The sequence below is a fragment of the Peromyscus leucopus genome, chromosome 23 (assembly GCF_004664715.2).
Source record: "Peromyscus leucopus breed LL Stock chromosome 23, UCI_PerLeu_2.1, whole genome shotgun sequence".
NCBI lineage: Eukaryota > Metazoa > Chordata > Mammalia > Rodentia > Cricetidae > Peromyscus > Peromyscus leucopus.
The window spans coordinates 32,333,590-32,352,205 of NC_051082.1; the positions used below are offsets into that span (position 1 = coordinate 32,333,590).

The 18,616-nt window shown below is 48.5% G+C and overlaps 1 protein-coding gene across 3 annotated transcripts in view; it reads left to right on the forward strand.

The window, feature by feature from the left end:
• Window positions 1–18,616, forward strand: part of Mtus2 (microtubule associated scaffold protein 2) — a 249,149-nt gene that overhangs the window by 227,787 nt on the left and 2,746 nt on the right. For all 3 annotated transcript variants that reach the window (XM_028878051.2, XM_037198378.1, XM_028878052.2), the window contains 5 exons: window positions 3,389–3,494; window positions 7,658–7,731; window positions 10,970–11,068; window positions 12,895–13,014; window positions 16,204–16,301. In XM_028878051.2, the coding sequence (XP_028733884.1) occupies window positions 3,389–3,494; window positions 7,658–7,731; window positions 10,970–11,068; window positions 12,895–13,014; window positions 16,204–16,301 (497 nt within the window). The remainder of the gene's footprint in view (window positions 1–3,388; window positions 3,495–7,657; window positions 7,732–10,969; window positions 11,069–12,894; window positions 13,015–16,203; window positions 16,302–18,616) is intronic.

Genomic DNA, 18,616 nt, shown 5'->3' on the forward strand with positions numbered 1-18,616 from the left:
CAGAGAGAGAGAGAGAGAGAGAGAGAGAGAGAGAGAGAGAGAGAGAGAGAAAGAAGAGGAGAGGGAGAGGTTTTGGAGGGGAGATGAGAGGTAAAATTTCCCACAAAATTAGATTATTCCAAATGAGAATCCACTGATTGCCATTATTGTTGGAATGTAAACTGTCCCCCAGTGTCTCCTTCATCAAACAATTGATTACAGCTGATGCAGCTATTTTGAAAAGTGATGGAAGGGGCTGGAATGATAATTAAGAGCTCTGGCTGCTCTTGTAGAGGACCAGAGTTCCCTTCCCAGCACCCACATCATGCAGCTTACAACACCTGTAACTCCAGCTCCAGGGGATCTGATGCCCTCTGCATATACCCACACACTCACAAATAAAAGGGACTGGAGAGATGGCTCAGTGGTTAAGAGCACTGGCTGTTCTTCCAGAGAACCTGGGTTCAGTTCCCAGCACCCACATGGTGGCTCTCTGCAGTCTTTAATTCTAGTTCTAGGGGATCTGGCGCCCTCTTCTGGACTCCTTAGGCACTCCATGCACATGGTGCACAGCCATACATGCAGGCAAACACCCTTTTTTTTTTTTTAAGATTTGTTTATTTATTTATTATTATGTATACAGCATATGTGACTGAAGGCCAGAAGAGGGCACCAGATCTCATTACAAATGGTTGTGAGCCACCATGTGGTTGCTGGGAATTGAACTCAGGGCCTCTGGAAGAGCAGTCAGTGCTCTTAACTGCTGAGCCATCTCTCCAGCCCCGCAAACACCCTTTATAATACAAATAAATAAATAAGAAAGAGCAGTGGTAGGAGCTTTAGTGGGTGGGGCCTGGCTAGAGGAAGTAGGCCACGGTGCACGTCTTTGAAGGCCTCTTCCTGTCTCTCCACTTCCTGTCCACTGTGAGGTGAGGAACTTCCTTCCCACAAGCCCTTGCTGCCATGATAGTCTATGCAAGCACATGGGCCACGTACTTGTCGACTGGACCCACTGACATTGTGAACTAAATCTTCCTCTGGGTCGTTTCTGTCAGGTGTAGGATCACATCGATGAGAAGTCTGAGTGGCACAGCTTTTAAACAGTCCTCTGTGGGGACTGGAGAGATGTGCGGTGGTTACGAGCCCTGACTGCTCTCCCAGGGGACCCAGGTTCAGTTCTCAGCACCTATGTTGAGCAGCTCACAACCACATGCTCTGGTGGATCCAATGCCCTCTTGTGGCCTCTATAACCGAAGAAACTATGTGAATTATCCCAGAGAAATGAGGTTTCCACAGAGGTGGTCACATATTGTCAGGTAGAAGCAATGTGTCCTTAACGGGGCCACCAAAGAACTTGAGGACCTAGACTAATTTATCTGGATTTGTGGTCTTAAAATGTCAGTTTTTGACACAACTGTAGGTCATGAAATAAACTGAATTACTGAATTATTTATAAGACAACATGGAACAAAAAGAGATTTTTGTTCCAGGTTTCTTCAAGGTTTTGTTTGTTTGGTTTGTTGGCTTTTGGATTCTGTTGTTGTTGAACTGGTTTTGGATGTGAAGGGATATGTGTATGTACCCGTACATGCATATATACTGTTACAGTGTGTGGTGGAAGTATAAGAGATTATTGGCCAGGAATTTGGATAAAGGTTGCACATGTATTATGTCTAGGAGAGGCTTGCTATCATGGGGAGAGTGTATCCTGAACAGGTTCTTCAGTAGGGCACACACTTGAAGGTAAAGCAATGACCAAAAATATTTACTAAAAACAGCAAGCAGATTGAGGGTAACGATGGACCAAGAAGAGTCGTTTGCAAGCGTGGTTGTAAGTCAGGCAGAAGCTCTGCTTGGGCTGCATTTGGTCTATGTTGGGGTGTGTGATTGCAGGGATACAAGAAGAACATCTTATTTTACTTTATTATAAATAACAAATCTCACTTCTGCAGATTCTCACTGTCCAGACGTCATCAGGATCAACATAGCTTGGTGCTTTCTCATCCAAGATAAGCTATAATTATGCTTCAACTTAATCCCTACACCAAGTAATGCCACCATGATCAACCAGGCCACACCCTACCACTACCCAGGGCCTATGCAGGATAGTGGGAACATGCTGCATGTGCCCAGCCACCCCCAGGACTCTTAGGGCCCAGGGCTGGAATGGTTGAAGAACCTGTGAATATCCCCACTGATGGAATTTGTCCCCCCCCCCAATAAAAATGTGGAAACCAAACCAAATAAACAAACAAAAAGGTAAACACTGTAGGCAGTATAGTCATTGGGCAGAGGAATCAGAAAGTGTGAAAATGAGGCTGGGTGTGTTGCTCGTTGACAGAGTGGTGGCTTAGCGTGTATGTGCAAGGCCCTGGGTTCAGTCACCAGCACTGAAAAATAAAAGTGAAGACAAAAGCATCCAGGGTGGGCTGCACACTTGGGATTAAACGCCTGGAAATAGACCTTCAAGCAGAGAGTGGGAAACCCTTCACAGGAGTAGCCCCCAGTTGCCCGGTCAGCAGAGAGTCCCAGCAGGTGGCGATCTGGAAGGCAAGCTTATGCTTAGGACCTTGGTGAAGGGGACATGTGTGAGCCTCCTGGCCTCACCTAGGAACTAGGGAGAGAGTCCTAACATGTCACTTGCTGGTGGTACCTGGAGAGGGGGCTGTCACCAGGTGTGCTTGAGAGAACAGCACCACTTGGGTCAGACTGGGGGACCCTGCTTATCCCTGCCCCCTACTAGCTCTTGGGTGAAACATGTTAAACCTGAGCCTTGATATCCTCATCTGCAAAATGGGCATAGACATGCCTACCTCAAGGGTAGAGTAGGATAGGCTCTAACTGAGAGCTCTGGGAAGAGTAGTTCGTTGACACTGGGAAACCTCAAGAAGAGGCATGGAGGACTGTCCTTCCTGCTCCATCACTTCCTTGCAGGGTGAAGGAAAAGCATGTGATGGGGAGTCCAGGACTCTACAGAGGTGGCTGAGACAGTCCTTCCTGGTGGAGCTTTTGGGTGGGGGAGAGTTGTTTTTTGAGACAGGGTTTCTCTGTGCAGTGCTGGCTGTCCTGGAACTCACTCTGTAGACCAGGCTGGCCTGGAACTCACAGAGATCCTCCTGCCTCTGCCTCCCGCGTGCACTGCCACTGCCTGGCTGCATTGAGCTTGTATCTTTCTGCAATGAGCCAGATTGTGGCAGTGACTCCAGAAAATGTCACCTTCCCTGAAAATCCTGGCTTCACTCTGGTTCTAGACCGGGAGTGCCAATCATCCTGGCAGAGTAGCTTGTCTTTGGCAGGATCACCGACTTTTTCTTCTTACTGAGTTGCACCTGTGTTTTCTAAGCAGCAAAGATATTCCCAACAGCCACCCGAGCTCTGTGGATAACCAGAAACCCTGCCTTTCCTTCAGGTGGAAGACATCACTGCCAGCCACGAGGCTGCTCTGCTGGAGATGGAAAATAACCACACAGTTGCCATCACAATCCTGCAGGATGACCATGACCACAAAGTTCAAGGTATCTACCAGGCTGTGTGCAGCAGGCCAAGGGGCCAAGGTGTCTCTGTGACAGCACACAGGACCCCTCCTTCCCTTCTTCTCTGTCCTTTGTTTCTTCCTACCACAGCCTTTGTGGTCATTGCTGTAAGAAGAACTAGAAAGCAAGGCTTCAGGCAGGGCTGGGGAAGCTGGGCTAGCATGCAGTAGGCCCTGGGTTCTATCCCCAGGCCCATGTCTGCAACTTCACAAATCCAGGCAGCGATTTCTCTCCTCCAAAGGAGTTAGGTAAACCTTGAGGGAATGTTAATGAGAGTCTCACCAGCCTGAATTCCACGTGCAATGAGGATATGAGATTGTTTTTACATCTCCTTGGGCAACTCAAGGTGGAGTCAGCATCAGGGGCCATCCGCCTAGTAGGCACAGGCAACTGGGGCTGGGTCCTGCATGTAGCCTGATTGGACTGAGTGCCCTTGTGATGCTCTCAGACCATGGCGGCATCTCTGGAGTTCTTACTCCCTGTCCACACTCAGCATGGAGCAAATTTAAGTCTCCAGATTCTTACTGTTCCCTTTTGGATACTGAATTATCTTCACACAACGGTTTCATTGTGGCTTGTAACCCCCACGGGCTTGTGCGCTGGAGGCTTGTTCCCACTGTGACAAGATGAAAAGCGATGGAGCCTGCGGGGATGTGCTCTCAACAGGGGTGGGGACACCGGTCTCTCAGACTTCCTGCGTGTGAGGTGACTGCTGTCTCGCAGCTACTCGGTGTTGGCCAACCTTGCTTTACCGTAAGACTATACTTGAAATCATCTGTAAACTGCTTCTGTCCTTCTGAGCTGTGAGTGGTCGGCTCGGTTGCTGGGGATCCCGGGGAGACAGTACATCAGAGAAAGAACAGGTCCTGGAGCCAAGCCACTTAACAGGCAAAAGAGAACAAGGAGAGAGGCAGAGTGGGCAGACCTCCCATGAGGGGCCACTTCTCAGTGGTTCCCCCGCCATGGGCCCTTCCACAGGTGGACCTTGGAGGGACTCTCAAAATCCAACTGTAGCACACAAGACCTTCACTCCAGCAGAGTGGGCACTGAACCCTACCTTTGAACTCCTAAAACTATGAGCCCAAACAACCCTTTTTCTTTATAAAGTTTAGGCCGCCTCATGAGCTGTATTGTTACAGTAACAAAACAGACTAATGTGAGGGTTTTGTGCACATTCTAACAATGCTACCGAGTCCAACTAAGATGTCCCTTTGTGGAAAATGAGGGTTTTTGGTTTTTGGGGGTTTTTTTTTAATAAGTTTGTTTTTATTTGTGTGTGTGTGTGTGTGTGTGTGTGTGTGTGTGTGTGTGTGTGTGTGTGTGTTGTGTGTGTGTGTGTGTGTGTGTGTGTGTGTGTGTGTGTGTGTGTGTGCAGGTGTGCATGGAGGCCAGGAGATGGCGTCAGATAGCCTGGAGCTGGAGTTAAAGGCAGTTGCCAGCCCTCTGATGTGGGTGCTGGGAATGGAACACACAGGGGCTGCAAAAGCAGACGGTGCTCTTAGCCATTGCGCCATCTCTCCAGGCCAGAAGAGCTTTGTTTATATTTTCACATAATTTATACCAATGTGTGAATTTTGTTTTGTTTTTTGTTATTGTTATTTTTTACTAGTTTATTTTTATTTATGTGTATGTGCATATATCTGCATGGGGATATGTGCACGTCATTGCAGTGCCTACAGAGGCCAGAAGAGGGCATCAGCTATCCTGGAGTTACAGGCAGTTATGTGCCATCTGATGTAGATGCTGGGAATTGAACTCAGGTCTTCTATAAGAGCAGGGAGTACCTTGACTTCCTTAAGCATCTCTCCAGGTGTGAATTTTGTTTGTTTGATCTTCTCTTCTCTTCTCTTTTATCTTCTCTTCTCTCCTCTCTTCTTTTCTTTTCTTTTATTGAGACAAGGTTTCTCTGAGTTGCCCTGGATGTCTTGGAACTTGTTCTATAGACCAGGCTGGCCTCCAACTCAGAAATCCACCTGCCTCTGTTCCCAAGTGCTGGGATAGAAGGCATGCACCACCACCCCTGCGTGAATTTTGTTTTTAAATTTTCCCTCCCTTTACTTATTTTTCCCAGTCAGTTGGTTGTTCAAGTATCTATTAAAAGCAATAAAATTTAACAATGAATCAATCTACTTTTAATATGAGAATTTATATCGGAAATTTTTTATTGTTTTAAAAGTAGTCTTTCTAGCAACAAACTGACTGTGCAGTATCTGATGCTCACACTGTCTCCTCCCTCAAGCCCCTTTCCCAAATGCCCAAACTGGAGACAAGAGAGAAAAGTGCCCCAAGAACTGGTGTCTTGGATTATACATCCGAACCCTCGGCTACACACTGAGATGACCTTGAGACCTTAAAAGACAATTGACACGTAGATGCTACCTCCAAAATGTCAGGCTTTCCAAAACTCCAATATGCAGCAGGAAATGGGAAGAATCGCCTTAGAGAGCAGATAGGACAGCATTTTATGGCTTTGAAATAAAGAAATGCATTGTGGGAAGCCAATATTATATAGTAAATAATGGTATTCTTTCTCCCGTTCCCTTGGGATTTGGGAACCTCCGACAGTGCCCATTCCCAAGCTACAGACAAAGTGCCTCAGGGGAGGGACTTTGAATGTATGGATTCCATAGATTATGGTATACCCCCCTCCTATTGTCCCCTATATTTCCACACAAATAAGTCTGGTAGATTTTTTTTTTTTTCTGAAAAATGAAGTCTTGCTTTAGATACCACATCCAAGGCCTTTGAATTGTTATATATGATGTTGAGATAGTATGGCTCTATATAATAGGAGCTTAAAATTCATTGTAATAAGTAGGGTGATGGTGTCAGTGACCATTAAAACTAATCATACACAGAGGCAGGTAGACCAGAAGGCCAGTTCATATAGAGTCAATGAAAGCAGGGGCTGAAGCGATGGTTCCGTGGGTAAGAGCATTTGTTGTTGATGCAGAGGCCCCGGGTTCAGTTCCCAGCACACACATGATCCTTCACGACTACCTGTAACTCTCGTTCTTTTGACCTCCCTGGGCACCAGTCACACACATGGTACACATACAAACATGTGAGCAAACACTCCTACACAAAATACAATAAATATAAAAAATGAAGTCAATGAAATCAACTCAAACTTTATTTTTCCAGAGATGTAAACTTTGGCTGTGAATGAAAACAAGATTTTTAACAGCCCTCGTCACCATAGTTAAAGATCTGAGCTGATGGAAACCACTCGGATTTTCCTGATTACAGCTCTTGGTGGCCCAAATGGTCATTGATAGTATGTATCCAGGACTCTCTCATTCCAAGAACAGGATTCAGGTTGATTAAGGAGGCCATCACCCTTCTAGTCATACCACAAAAACAAATTGCTGGTCTTCCCATCTGGAGGGAACAGAATGCATTTGCTTAACACCTACATCACCTCCATCACCTCCATCACCTTCACCTGCATAACATATAAGTTATTGCCTGGATGTGGCTTTATACAGAGCAGTTATCCCAACCCCCTGAGACAGAGCAGCCAACCTTTCCTTCAGGCCGGGTGTCTTATAACTAGTCTTTGTTCAAGCAAATCCTGGGGCTCTCTAGTCCACACAGTGTGGCCCAGAGGCCACCAAGATGTCCTTGTTGACACAGCACTGATCCCTCAACCACACCACGAACTCGGCATCAAGCGTGTGTCTCCTCCAGTGGCCCCCTGCTTGAAAAGCTCCTTCCTCAGCCCGGCATGGAAGCTTTGAAGTCGGGAGGGTAAATCCCAGGAATGGGAGAAAATCAACCGTTTCATCACTAGAAGAAAGGTGGGACTTTCAGCTGGCGCTGTTGACAAAGGTTCTCATACGGCCAAGATTGTGCAGCATACAGAAGACGTGTGTGTGTGTGTGTGTGTGTGTGTGTGTGTGTGTGTGTGTGTGTGTGGTGTACTTTCACTCTTCGTTTCTCTTTCCTCCCTCCTCTCTTTCTGCTGCCCACTTCTCTCCTTCTCTCACAAATCACGTTCTGATCACCACAGTCAACTTCAAATGAGCAGAGGAAACCTTGAATCCGCTCTGGCCGGCCATCGTTTGTCCTCATCTGCCCCAACAGCCTTGATTTATGCTTTTCCAAAGAAAGGCTCACTTAGCAATTTGATTTCTTCTTTTCAGAACTGATGTCTACCCATGAATTCGAGAAGAAGGAATTGGAAGAAAACTTTGAAAAACTGCGCCTTTCCTTACAGGTCAGTGCTGCTAGTGAACAGCCGCAGCGGCATGCTCGCTGGCCAACACTGATCTGGCACCTGCTTCTTCGGTGACATCTCTGTCACAATGAGCCCTCCCCACAAGGAAAGACGCCAGGGTCACAGAGAAAACCCTGCAGACAGCTAGAGACTGGGGTGTAACTTGAAAGCAGAGTGCTTGGCCTGCATGTCCCCGAGGGCTTCCTGCTCTGGCCCCCGACGGCCATACAATTCTGTAACTCCCCGTCCAGCAGAAACTCTGTGAGCTGGATATTGGTGTGTGGAGGAGAGAGCCACTGAAGTCAACTTCCTAGTGCCACTAAACTGCTCGTTTAGGCAGTTGGAGATTCAAATCTTCACCCTGTCACTTCTTACTGGCTCTAGATCTGGGATAATGATGCACCCTCTGCCAGCCTCAGTTATTGACCTGTGAAATGGGGATAACGGTAGCTTTCTCAAGACATGAGCAGATGAAGGAAAGCAAGGTGTGAGGCTGACCAACGCTGGACTGGTTTGTAGTGAGAGCCAAGAAGGAAAGCCAGCTGCTGTGAGGAGCTCAAGCAGTGCCACGTTTATTATTAGCGCGCCATTTGTTCACTTCTGAGAGGCCCCTGCTGGGTCACACGGCTCGAAAGACGTAAAGTAGCCAATGAGGGTTGAAAGTCATTCCATCCTGTATTGACAGCTGCGGAGTCCTTCCATCCCTGCAGGTCTATTTAGAACAGTGAACAAGGCAGAAAGGTGTTGCTCGGATGGTTCAGATCCTTTCTGGGCAGTGGTGGTTTAGACGTTTATGTTGTTTGGGTTCTCAATGGTGAGAAAGAGGCTCACAAGAGATACTTCCCGCTGGGCGGTGGTGGGGCACACCTTTAATCCCAGCACGAGGTAGGCAGAGGCAGGTGGAGTTCTGTGAGTTCAAGGCCTGCCTGGTCTACAGAGTGAGTTCCAGAACAAAAACCAGAGAGAAGGAGACAGACAAACAGACAGAGGAGGGGGAGGGAGGGAGGGAGAGAGAGAGAGAGAGAGAGAGAGAGAGAGAGAGAGAGAGAGAGAGAGAGAGAGACTTCCCTAGGTAACTCCTGAGAAATATGGTGTGGGAGTCGGATAGCACCAGACATTGTATAGGCCATTCTGGAAGGTGCAGACAATGGCGGCGTAACCCAGTGCTGACCCAAAGGAGCTTCTTCAAAACCAACATTTCGACTGCTTAGCTCACATGAACACACACTCCCAATGACAGCTGTGTTGTCCCCATGTGCATTTAATGGCAACATGGGGGCTTCCGTTTCTTAAAAACAAAGGGCAAGTAACTGGAAGAAAGAGAAGAGAGGAAAAGGCCTGTGCCCAGGGAAGTGTGAAACGGAGGCTCCGCCATGGTGAACTAAGGAAGCAGCCCCGTGGGCTGGCCCACGCGTGGGGCTGTGGTGCAGATCACCTTGTTTGCCCGTCCCAGCTTCCGATCGTGGGCTGAGACCGTGTCTCTTGCCAGGAGAGCTCATGAGAGCCCCCTGGCCCCTGTGTTTTTATCCAGCAGAAATGGAGCCAGGGGTGGGGTGGGGAGGTGGGAGACGGACGGACGGACGGGCTCCTCAGTGAGCGATCTGCAGGGGAAGAGGGGCTCTTCAGTCATGAAGAGCTCAGAGCCACCGTCAGTCACCCTTCTTGTGCCCCGGTGACATGGCCCTCACCGTGGCTGAGGTTGGGTTAGCAGGTCCCTGTAGCAGGAATCTTAAAAGTTCTTATTAATAAAATCAAACCCAAGGCGAGTTATTGGGGTCCATGCTGGTAGATCAGAGAGACAGAACAAGCCACAGCTATCTTACCTTGCCGGATCCTCAGCTGGTCTTGTCTCCTCAGACTGGAGGCCTCTGAGTCCTCATCCGGAATGGGTCTCAGTTGAAAAGCCTGAAGCTTAACCAGCCACATGCTTAACCAACCAAAAGCTTAACCAGCCAAAATCTTCTAGTATCTGGTCCTCACGCCTTATATATCTTTTTACTTTCTACCACCACTCCCTGGGATTAAAGGCTGGCTTTCTGGGATTAAAGGCGTGTGTCACCATGCTTGGCTATTTCCAATGTGGCCTTGAACTCACAGAGATTGAGGGATTTCTGTCTCTGGAATGCTAGGATTAAAGGTGTGAGTGCCACCATTTTCTAGCCTTTGTGTCTAGTGGCTGTCTGTTCTCTGACCCCAGATAAATTTATTAGAGTACACAATATTTTGGGGAACACAATACCACCACATTTCCTCTCTTTTTGTCTAAAATTAAAAAAGCTTATAACTAATACAAGAAAAACTATCTTCAATAAGTATATGCAATATACAGTCAAGATTACATTAACAATGCCTAGTCCATTAACATTTGACAGATCCAGACAAAAAACTCCATTATATATCTTAACAATGTCCAGTCCAGTAACATCTGATAAACTGAGACCAAAAAAATTTTCATTACTTATCTTATTTAAAACAAGTAGTTCCTTTTTAAAAGTAGATTCCATAATCTCCCTTTTTATCTTATCATATCCATATTTTCTCTTTTTTCTTTTCATAATACAGGTCCCCTTAGCCTCGTTTGCTCTGAAGCTGAACAGGAGCCGCCGAGGGCACCACAGGCATGCCCTCCTCCCTTCAGCACACACGGGCGGCAAAGTGGGCCGCTGGGGGGGCGGGGGAGAATTAAACGGGACGAGGATGGATGGCTCCCCTCGCAGAGCAGCCCAGCCCTGAGGTCAGAGAGAGCAGTTGGGGGTCAGCAATGATCCTGGAACGAGAGGCAGCTGGTTCTCTCGCTGGTTCTCTCTCCCATATTCTAGGTAGCTTTTCCGTCGCTGTGATGAAACACTGACCCAAAGCAACTTGGGGAGGAAAGGGTTTATTTGGCGGACAGGTCACAGTCTGTCCATGAGGGAAGCCAAGACGGGGACTCAAGGCAGAAACCTGGAGGTAGGAGCTGATTCAGAGACCACTGAGGAACGTGGCCGACTGACTTGCTCACCTACCTTTCTTATACAGCCCAGGGCCATCTGCCTAGGGATGGCTCCGCCCACAGTGGGCTGGGCCTGCCCACATTGATCATGAATAGAGAAAGTCTGATGGAGGCAATTCATACTGAAATTCTGTCTTCCCAGCTTGTGTCAGGTGGATGAAAACTAACCGCCACATCCCCAGCTGCCCAGCCCACAGTGTCCATCCATGTGGCCCCTGGGGGAACTTCTCTTCTTGTCCCTTGCAGGACCAGGTGGACACGCTGACTTTTCAGAGCCAGTCTCTGCGGGACAGAGCCCAGCGCTTTGAGGAAGCCCTGAGGAAAACCACGGAGGAGCAGCTGGAGGTAGTCATAGCTGCCTGGGCCACTCAGGGGGTGGGGACATGAGCTGGCTTCCCCTGCAGCCCTGCCTGAGGACCAGGCCTCCACACTGAAGACTGCTGGTCCTGACATCACTGCGATGTGTACACAGCACCTCTCCCCGAGACGGACCACAACCATGGGTCTCTCCAACAACCTGCCATTTCTGCCCAATCCCACAGCACTCCTCAGGCAGGGTCCCTGGGTACCTGTGATGTAAACTCTTCTCTGGCTGGAGACAGCCCACACCCTGCTTCCCCTGCTTCTCCAACTGTGCTTTAGGCTGGCACAGGACAGGGCGAGCTAAGATATGAATTATCAGGTTGAAGGCAATTTTTTTTTCAAGAATAGCTGGGAAACCTCCCACCGTCTAATGCAGTGCTGGAGAGAGGTGGAAGTTGAGAATGAGCATCTTCTATTGAGATATTATACTGTGGGGTTGGAGAGATGGCTCAGCGGTTAAGAGCACTGGCTGTTCTTCCAGGGGTCCTGAGTTCAATTCCCAGCAACCACATGGTGGCTCACAACCATCTGTAATGAGATCTGGTGCCCTCTTCTGGCCTGCAGGCAAACACAGAACACTGTATACATAATAAAAATATAAATCTTAGAAGGAGAAGGAGAAGGAGAAGGAGAAGGAGAAGAAGAAGAAGAAAAGGAGAAGAAGAAAAGGAGAAGAAGAAGAAGAAGAAGAGAAGAAGGAGAAGGAGAAGGAGAAGGAGAAGGAGAAGGAGAAGGAGAAGGAGAAGGAGAAGGAGAAGAAGAAGAAGAAGAAGAAGAAGAAGAAGAAGAAGAAGAAGAAGAAGAAGAAGAAGAAGAAGAAGAAGAAGAAGAAGAAATACTATACTGTGTTTACCCTGTGGTGTTGTGGATCGAACCCAGGGCTTTGTGCATGCTAGGCAAGAGCTCTACCACTGAGCCAAATCTCTAGCCCCTCCTCCTCCTCCTTCTCATTTTGAGACAGAGTCTCATGGAATTGCCTAGGCTGGTCTTGAACTTTCCACCCCTCTGCCTCTGCTTCTTTGAGTGGCTAGGATTATAAGCCTAAACCACCACAGCTAGCTTGAATTTTTTCAATGTTGTCTATCTGAAATTCCAATTCCAGTTGATGTCCTGCCTTTTTACTGCTTACATCCACCAACCCTAACATGTCATTCTCATAAATGGCTTTTTTAAAAATAGAGAACAGTATCTTTAATACAAGGAACATGTTAGAATTTCATACCTGAGTATTGTATTAAACATCAATTCCACTCCACACTCTTCCCCCTCCAGTTCCTCCAGTGTCCCAACTCAACTTCATGACCTCTTCTTTGGTTATTATTGTGACAGACGACAGACAGACAGAACCTGCTAAGCCCATCTAGTGTTCCTCCTATATGCATGTGTTTAGGGCTGATCACTTGGGACTGGGTAGCCCATCTGGAGAAGACCGATTCTCCCTCTCTCGGTCGCCATTGATTCTCCACAGCTCTTCATCTAGGGATGGAGCTTTGTGAGATCTTCCCCTGCCCATGTTGCTTTTTAAACCACTTGGCTTGTTTTCTATGCATGAGTTTATGGGGACTACTCATAGGCTCAGGTGGGACATGTGAGGCCCCAGCACCCTGTGAATCCTCTGGAAGGATGTTCAGAGCCTGTGTTACCCAGGAATTCCCCATCGGAGGCGCTGGCACCCGCTCCCTCACAGATGCTGAGGCCACACACTGGGGGATCATGGCAACACCACACTGAGCCAATTCATAACCTCGGGTCACAACAGGCTGTGTGCCAGGAACCGGGTATAAAGCACACCTTCTCTGCCCTTGTAGATTGCATTGGCTCCGTATCAGCACCTGGAAGAAGATATGCAGAGCCTGAAGCAGGTGTTGGAGATGAAGAACCAGCAAATCCACCTGCAGGAGAAGAAGATCATAGAGCTGGAAAAGCTGGTGAGTTGGTCTGCTTGCTCCCGAGACTGACTCTCCGGGTCCTCGCTGATGACAGTGCTCAGTGAGGCATCCCCCCCCCCCCCGCCCACCCCCCACCCCCCGCCCCTGCCCACTGCTCGCAGGTGAACAGGAAACTCACAGCTGAGCCTCGAAAGGCCTCCTCACACAGCCAGGACTCTGACGAGGAGTCCCAGTGGCCTCCTTCGGTTACTTGGACAGTCTTTGCCATGTCCTTCCGCCACTGAGAAGACAGCAGGAAGTGCCCATCACTGCTGTGCACCAGACCTGGGCAAAGCTCTGTCCTTCCTTCCCAACAGCTCACCTGGGCAGGAGGTGCCGCCATGAGTACAAAAGAGAAGCCTCAGGAGAGGACAGTGGTACCCAGCCCGGGGGTGGCTGAGCCTGTGTGGAAACCCTGGTGGAATGTCCCCAAATCCTCACATGGCAGAAGGAGCAGAGATCTCAGTCATGGGGGTCCACCTTCGTGAGCCAATCACCTCCAAAGACCCCCACATCCTGGGACTGTCACCGTGGGGAGTGGGTGGTGAGGAGGATAGCTGCTGAGGAGGATCGGGAGCATCCAGTTCATAGCAAAGACTTTGTGCCTCAGTCCTCAGCTTGGTTCCTAAAGACCAGCCCAGGGAAATCCCTAAGGAAACACAGGCATGTTTTACCCCTTCGTAGAGGCCCAAGGCTAGTGTTCTGAAAGAAATTGACAGTGCAGAGATACCGACCTCTGCAAGAGTCAGTCTTCAGTAGGAAATTGACCCAAAGCCCTAAATAAGTAGTTTACTTTTTCTTTATCATTATTTTTAAGATTTGTTTTAAAATTACATATCTATGTGCATGACTGTGTGTGGGTATGTGCATGTGAGTGCAGTGCCTACTGAGGCCAGAAGAGGGCATCAGATCCCCCTAAAGCTGGAGTTACAGGTTATGAGCTGCTTGACATGTGTGCTGGGAATCAAATTCAGGTCCACAAGAACCATACATGTTTCTGATGGCTTGAGCCATCTCTACAGCCCCCTTTGTTTATTATTTTAAAATAATTATTTGCTACTATAAAAGAGGAAGAGAGAATGTGTACATTGTAGGAAATTACAAAATAAGATAAACAAAAACAAGACAATTAAAAGATATTCCAGCCAGGCAGTGGTGGCATTCACCTTTAATCTCAGCACTCTGGAGGCAGAGGCAGGTGACTCTCTGTGAGTTCAAGGCCAGCCTGGTCTACAGAGCAAGATCCAGGACAGCCAGGGCTACACAGAGAAACCCTATCTCGAAAAACCAAACCCCCCCCCCCCAAAAAAAAAAACATGTTCCTTCTACTATTAACATGTCTCAGAGGTGTGTCTTGATAACCCCCCATACACACACACACACACACACACACACACACACACACCATATTTTGTCTTTTACAATGTTTTATAGCCCACTTCCAATGAACAGGTTTTTGAATTTTTGTGTGTTTTTTGTTTTGTTTGTCCAGCTAGGGTCTTTCTGTGTAGTTTATGGTGGCCTGGGACTTGTGACCCTTCTTCCAGAGTGTTGAGATGACAACTGTGTGTCACACCTTCAGCTTAGAAGAGTTAGTTACTGGATATCTCATCCCCATTTGTCTCTGGAACATTCTTTGCAACTGGTTTACCGGAACCAGGAGCTGCCCCGGCGGCGGCGGCAGCTGCTGCGTTTGGTCCGCGTGTTGCTCTGTCTGCAGGCATCTCTGGTTGCATGGGTGCATTTGAGGCAGTGGCAAGAGAGATATGTCTGCTACCAGGGTCCTGGGCAATGGAGGCCACGTGGCTCATTTGAGCAGCCCAGCGCCTACCACGGACCACAGGGGATGCACTGGCCTCGTCTTGCCATGTATCCTGGCTAGGGTGACCCTCAAAGCAGCCATCTACCTTCCTCTTAATGACCGGACTGTCTGCATAGGGCTACCCACAAGCCCCTGGGCTGATCTGGCTATGTTCAGCCACGATCTGGCTTTGCAGAAGGCCTACATGACTTCCTGTCCTGGGAATCTGTTGTTTCCTGCTTCCTGGGAATAAAGATGAAGGCCTGATAGGGTGCCTGGCCCCAGTCCTTGGCAAGCAAGCATCCCTAAGTCCCCGTGGGCAGGTGGCAGTTTTCCTTAAAGATCAGCTATATGAACAATCAGTGTATTTCCCTCTTTCACAAGACAATCCCAGCCTAGTGGCCCTCACCCCAGTCACTGCAGCAGCTGGGAGGCCACAGCAGGAAGATTGCCATGAGTTCCAGGGCAGCCTGAGTCCCAGGACAAGTTCCGGCTACAGAGTGAATCCTACTTTAAATAAAATAAATAAATAAATAAATAAATAAATAAAAATCTAAACTTAGAATGAAAGCACACATCAGCGAGATCCCACAGTGACAAGCGGCATAAACCTGGCTTTCCCAGCAGGGTGACAGGGCTCCCTCCCTAGGTCTTTAAAATTGACCTTTGCTTCTGTATCTTTCAAAACAAAGACAAGCCTTCAGGCTAACAGGCTTCTTCCCTTTGTGTTTCTGGCTGGAAAGGAAAAAGTGTATCCCCGAAGTACTAGGTTCTCTCACCCAGCTAATTCAGAAATACCTGAGCCACCTGGGAAGGGACAGAGATTCACTACAGATGACCACAGGACCCACTGGTCAGACAACGCCTGGAGGTATCCACAGCTTGTCTCTGACCATGACAGTGACCTGGAACATTCATTGTAAAAACAAAACCAACAACAAAAAGCAAGCTGTGTGCCTGGAACTCAGAACTAGTGCTCCCTTCCCCCTCCCCCTCCCTCCCTCCCTCTCCCTCCCTTCCTCCCTCCCTCTCTCCACCTCTCTCTCTCTGTCTCTCTGTCTCTCTGTCTCTCTGTCTCTCTCTCTCACTCTCTTTCTCTCTCTCTCTCTCTCTCTCTCTCTCTCTCTCTCTCTCTCTCTCTCTCACACACACACACACATACCCCGAAAGTGTGTCCTGCAGTGCTTTTCACTACCTACAATGCACTCTGGCATTTTCTGTTCTGTTTTTCTGAAAAGTGAAATGCTGGTCCTGTAGCCATCTCACCTGACTTCCCAGCCCATGAGACCATTGCCGAGAGCAGTTCTGGCGGTTCTCCAAAGTGCAGAAGCCAGGGCCGCTGGCATGCTGCTGGCCTGTGGGAGTCCTTCACAGTGTCCCTCTCCTAGGTGGAGAAGAACATCATCCTGGAAGAAAAGATCCAAGTTCTCCAGCAGCAGAACGAGGACCTCAAGGCAAGGATTGACCAGAACACGGTTGTCACCAGGTGGGTTGGCTGCTGATGGCACATCCTTCTCAAACAGTTTACTTGAACATCTGCATGTCCCTGTGTCCAGCCTGAATAATCGGGTGCCTCTCAACCGATCAGAAGAGAAGCACATGGCTGTGCACATCCTGGCTGTGCGTCACACCCTGCCCCATTCCCTAGGACAAGAGAGTGCAGCCCCCAAGCATGGGCAGCAGGGGCCCCACAGCATGCTCTGTGATTGCTTCCTGGAGATTGGGAGAGGGGCATCAGCAGGGTGTCCCCAGGCTAAAGAGAACCATGGCTGGGTAACAACCCCAAGAGTCCAGAGGCTCAGGTCAGCTTATCCCTACAGGCTCTTCTCTCAGCAGCCTGCATCCAAAGAAGGAACAGGAGTCACCCTTGACCCCAGCTCAGAGTCGGGTGGAAACAGGGCTGGGAGGCCAGCTGCAGGTTGTCTCATTCAGCAAGACTAGGTCACCCTAGCATGTAATGAGTCTCTTTCTGTCCGGTGGAGCCAGCTTCCCCCCCAAAAATGACACAAAGACTTATTATTAATTATGAAAGCTTGGCCTATAACTTAGGCTTGTCCCACTAGCTCTTATAACTTAAATTAACCCCTTTATATTAATCTACATTTTTGCCTCGTGGCTCTTTACCTTTCTTCCATCTTGCACTTCCTGTTTCCTCTTTGTGTCTTCTGGTGTCTTTCTCACACCTAGATTCATCTCCTCTTCCCCTCTCTCTGCCCGGAAGTCCCGCCTAACCTCTTCATGCCTAGCTATTGGCCATTCAGCTCTTTACCAAACCAATCAGAAGGGCCTTGGTAAAGACACATCTTCACAGTGTATAAAAAGACTATTCCACAACACTAGTGAGATCCCGGCCTGAGCCCTTTCCCACTCAGCTGGACCAGTCTCCTTGTGCAGCCATGATGTATCATCCTATGTATGCACACACAAGCTCATGCACACACACTCCTGTGTACACGGGCACACACATGCTCATACCTACACTCATACACTCACACTTGCATGCTTACACACTCACTACATGCCCACACATACCCAGCCACCTTCCTCAGACAGCGAGTGCAGGCGTTGGCCCAGAGTACGGCTTCTGAACTTTAGCCCATCCAGTTGTAAAATGTATTTGTACCTCCTGTTTATTCCTTGAAGAGGCTGTCATTTTTAAAAAGACAAAATGGGCTAGACAGGTGATTCAGTGGTCAATGGCACTGGCTACTCTTCAAGAGGACCCAAGTTTGATTCCTGGTACCCACATGGCAGCTCACAGCTATCTGTACCTTTATAGTTCCAGGTGATCCAACACCCTCTTCTGGCCTCCAAAGGCACTGAATACAAGTGGCTCTCAGACATGCATGCAAGTAAAACACCTATACATATAAAGTTAAATATATATATATATATATATATATATATATAAACATGCAACAAGTCAGCAACTTAAGCATCATAACATCACTCCCCCCACACACACACACACATGCACAATTGGCTTTTCTTCCCCCTTTATCAGCAAACAGTGAGTAGGCATCTGTTTCCTGGGTGCCACGCTGAATGCCAGCCAAGAACATAACAGATCCTTGCCCGTGCTCTCTAGGCTTATGGTCCAGCAGACAGGAAGCTAATGACTACAGCAGAGCTAATGACTCCGGTCACAGAGGCGTGGACCCAGGGCAGGAGGTAATGGAAAGGTATTCGCAGATGATTGGCAGTTGTCAGTTGTAGCTAGAGTTCTCCTGCCTTGCCCACAGTCAGGACAAATCTCTGTCACCCGCCAGTCCCACAGCCACTCAGACCCAACCAAGTAAGCACAGAGACTTATATTGGTTACAAACTGTATGGCCGTGGCAGGCTTCTTGATAACTGTTCTTATAGCTTCAATTAATCCATTTCTATAAATCAATACCTTGCCACGTGGCTCATGGCTTACCGGCATCTTCACATGCTGCTTGTCCTGGAGGCGGCTGGCAGTGACTCCTTCTGCCTTTCTGTTCTTTTATTTCTCCTCTCTGTTAGTCCCGCCTATACTTCCTGCCTGGCCACTGGCCAATCAGTGTTTTATTTATTGACCAATCAGAGCAATTTGACATACAGACCGTCCCACAGCAGTCAGTACCCTGACACAGTCATGGACAACCCCCATCTCTATAAGGGCCGCCTGCAGCATGCCCATCCTGCCTACCAGCTCCCTCCTTTCTACTCCAGCCTCTACCCTTTGCTCTGAGCACAACAAGCACCTTCCAACCCAGCAGATACCTGAGAGCCGAGAGGTCCTCTTGTCCTCTGCCCTCCAGCCTGCTTTGAGTGTCA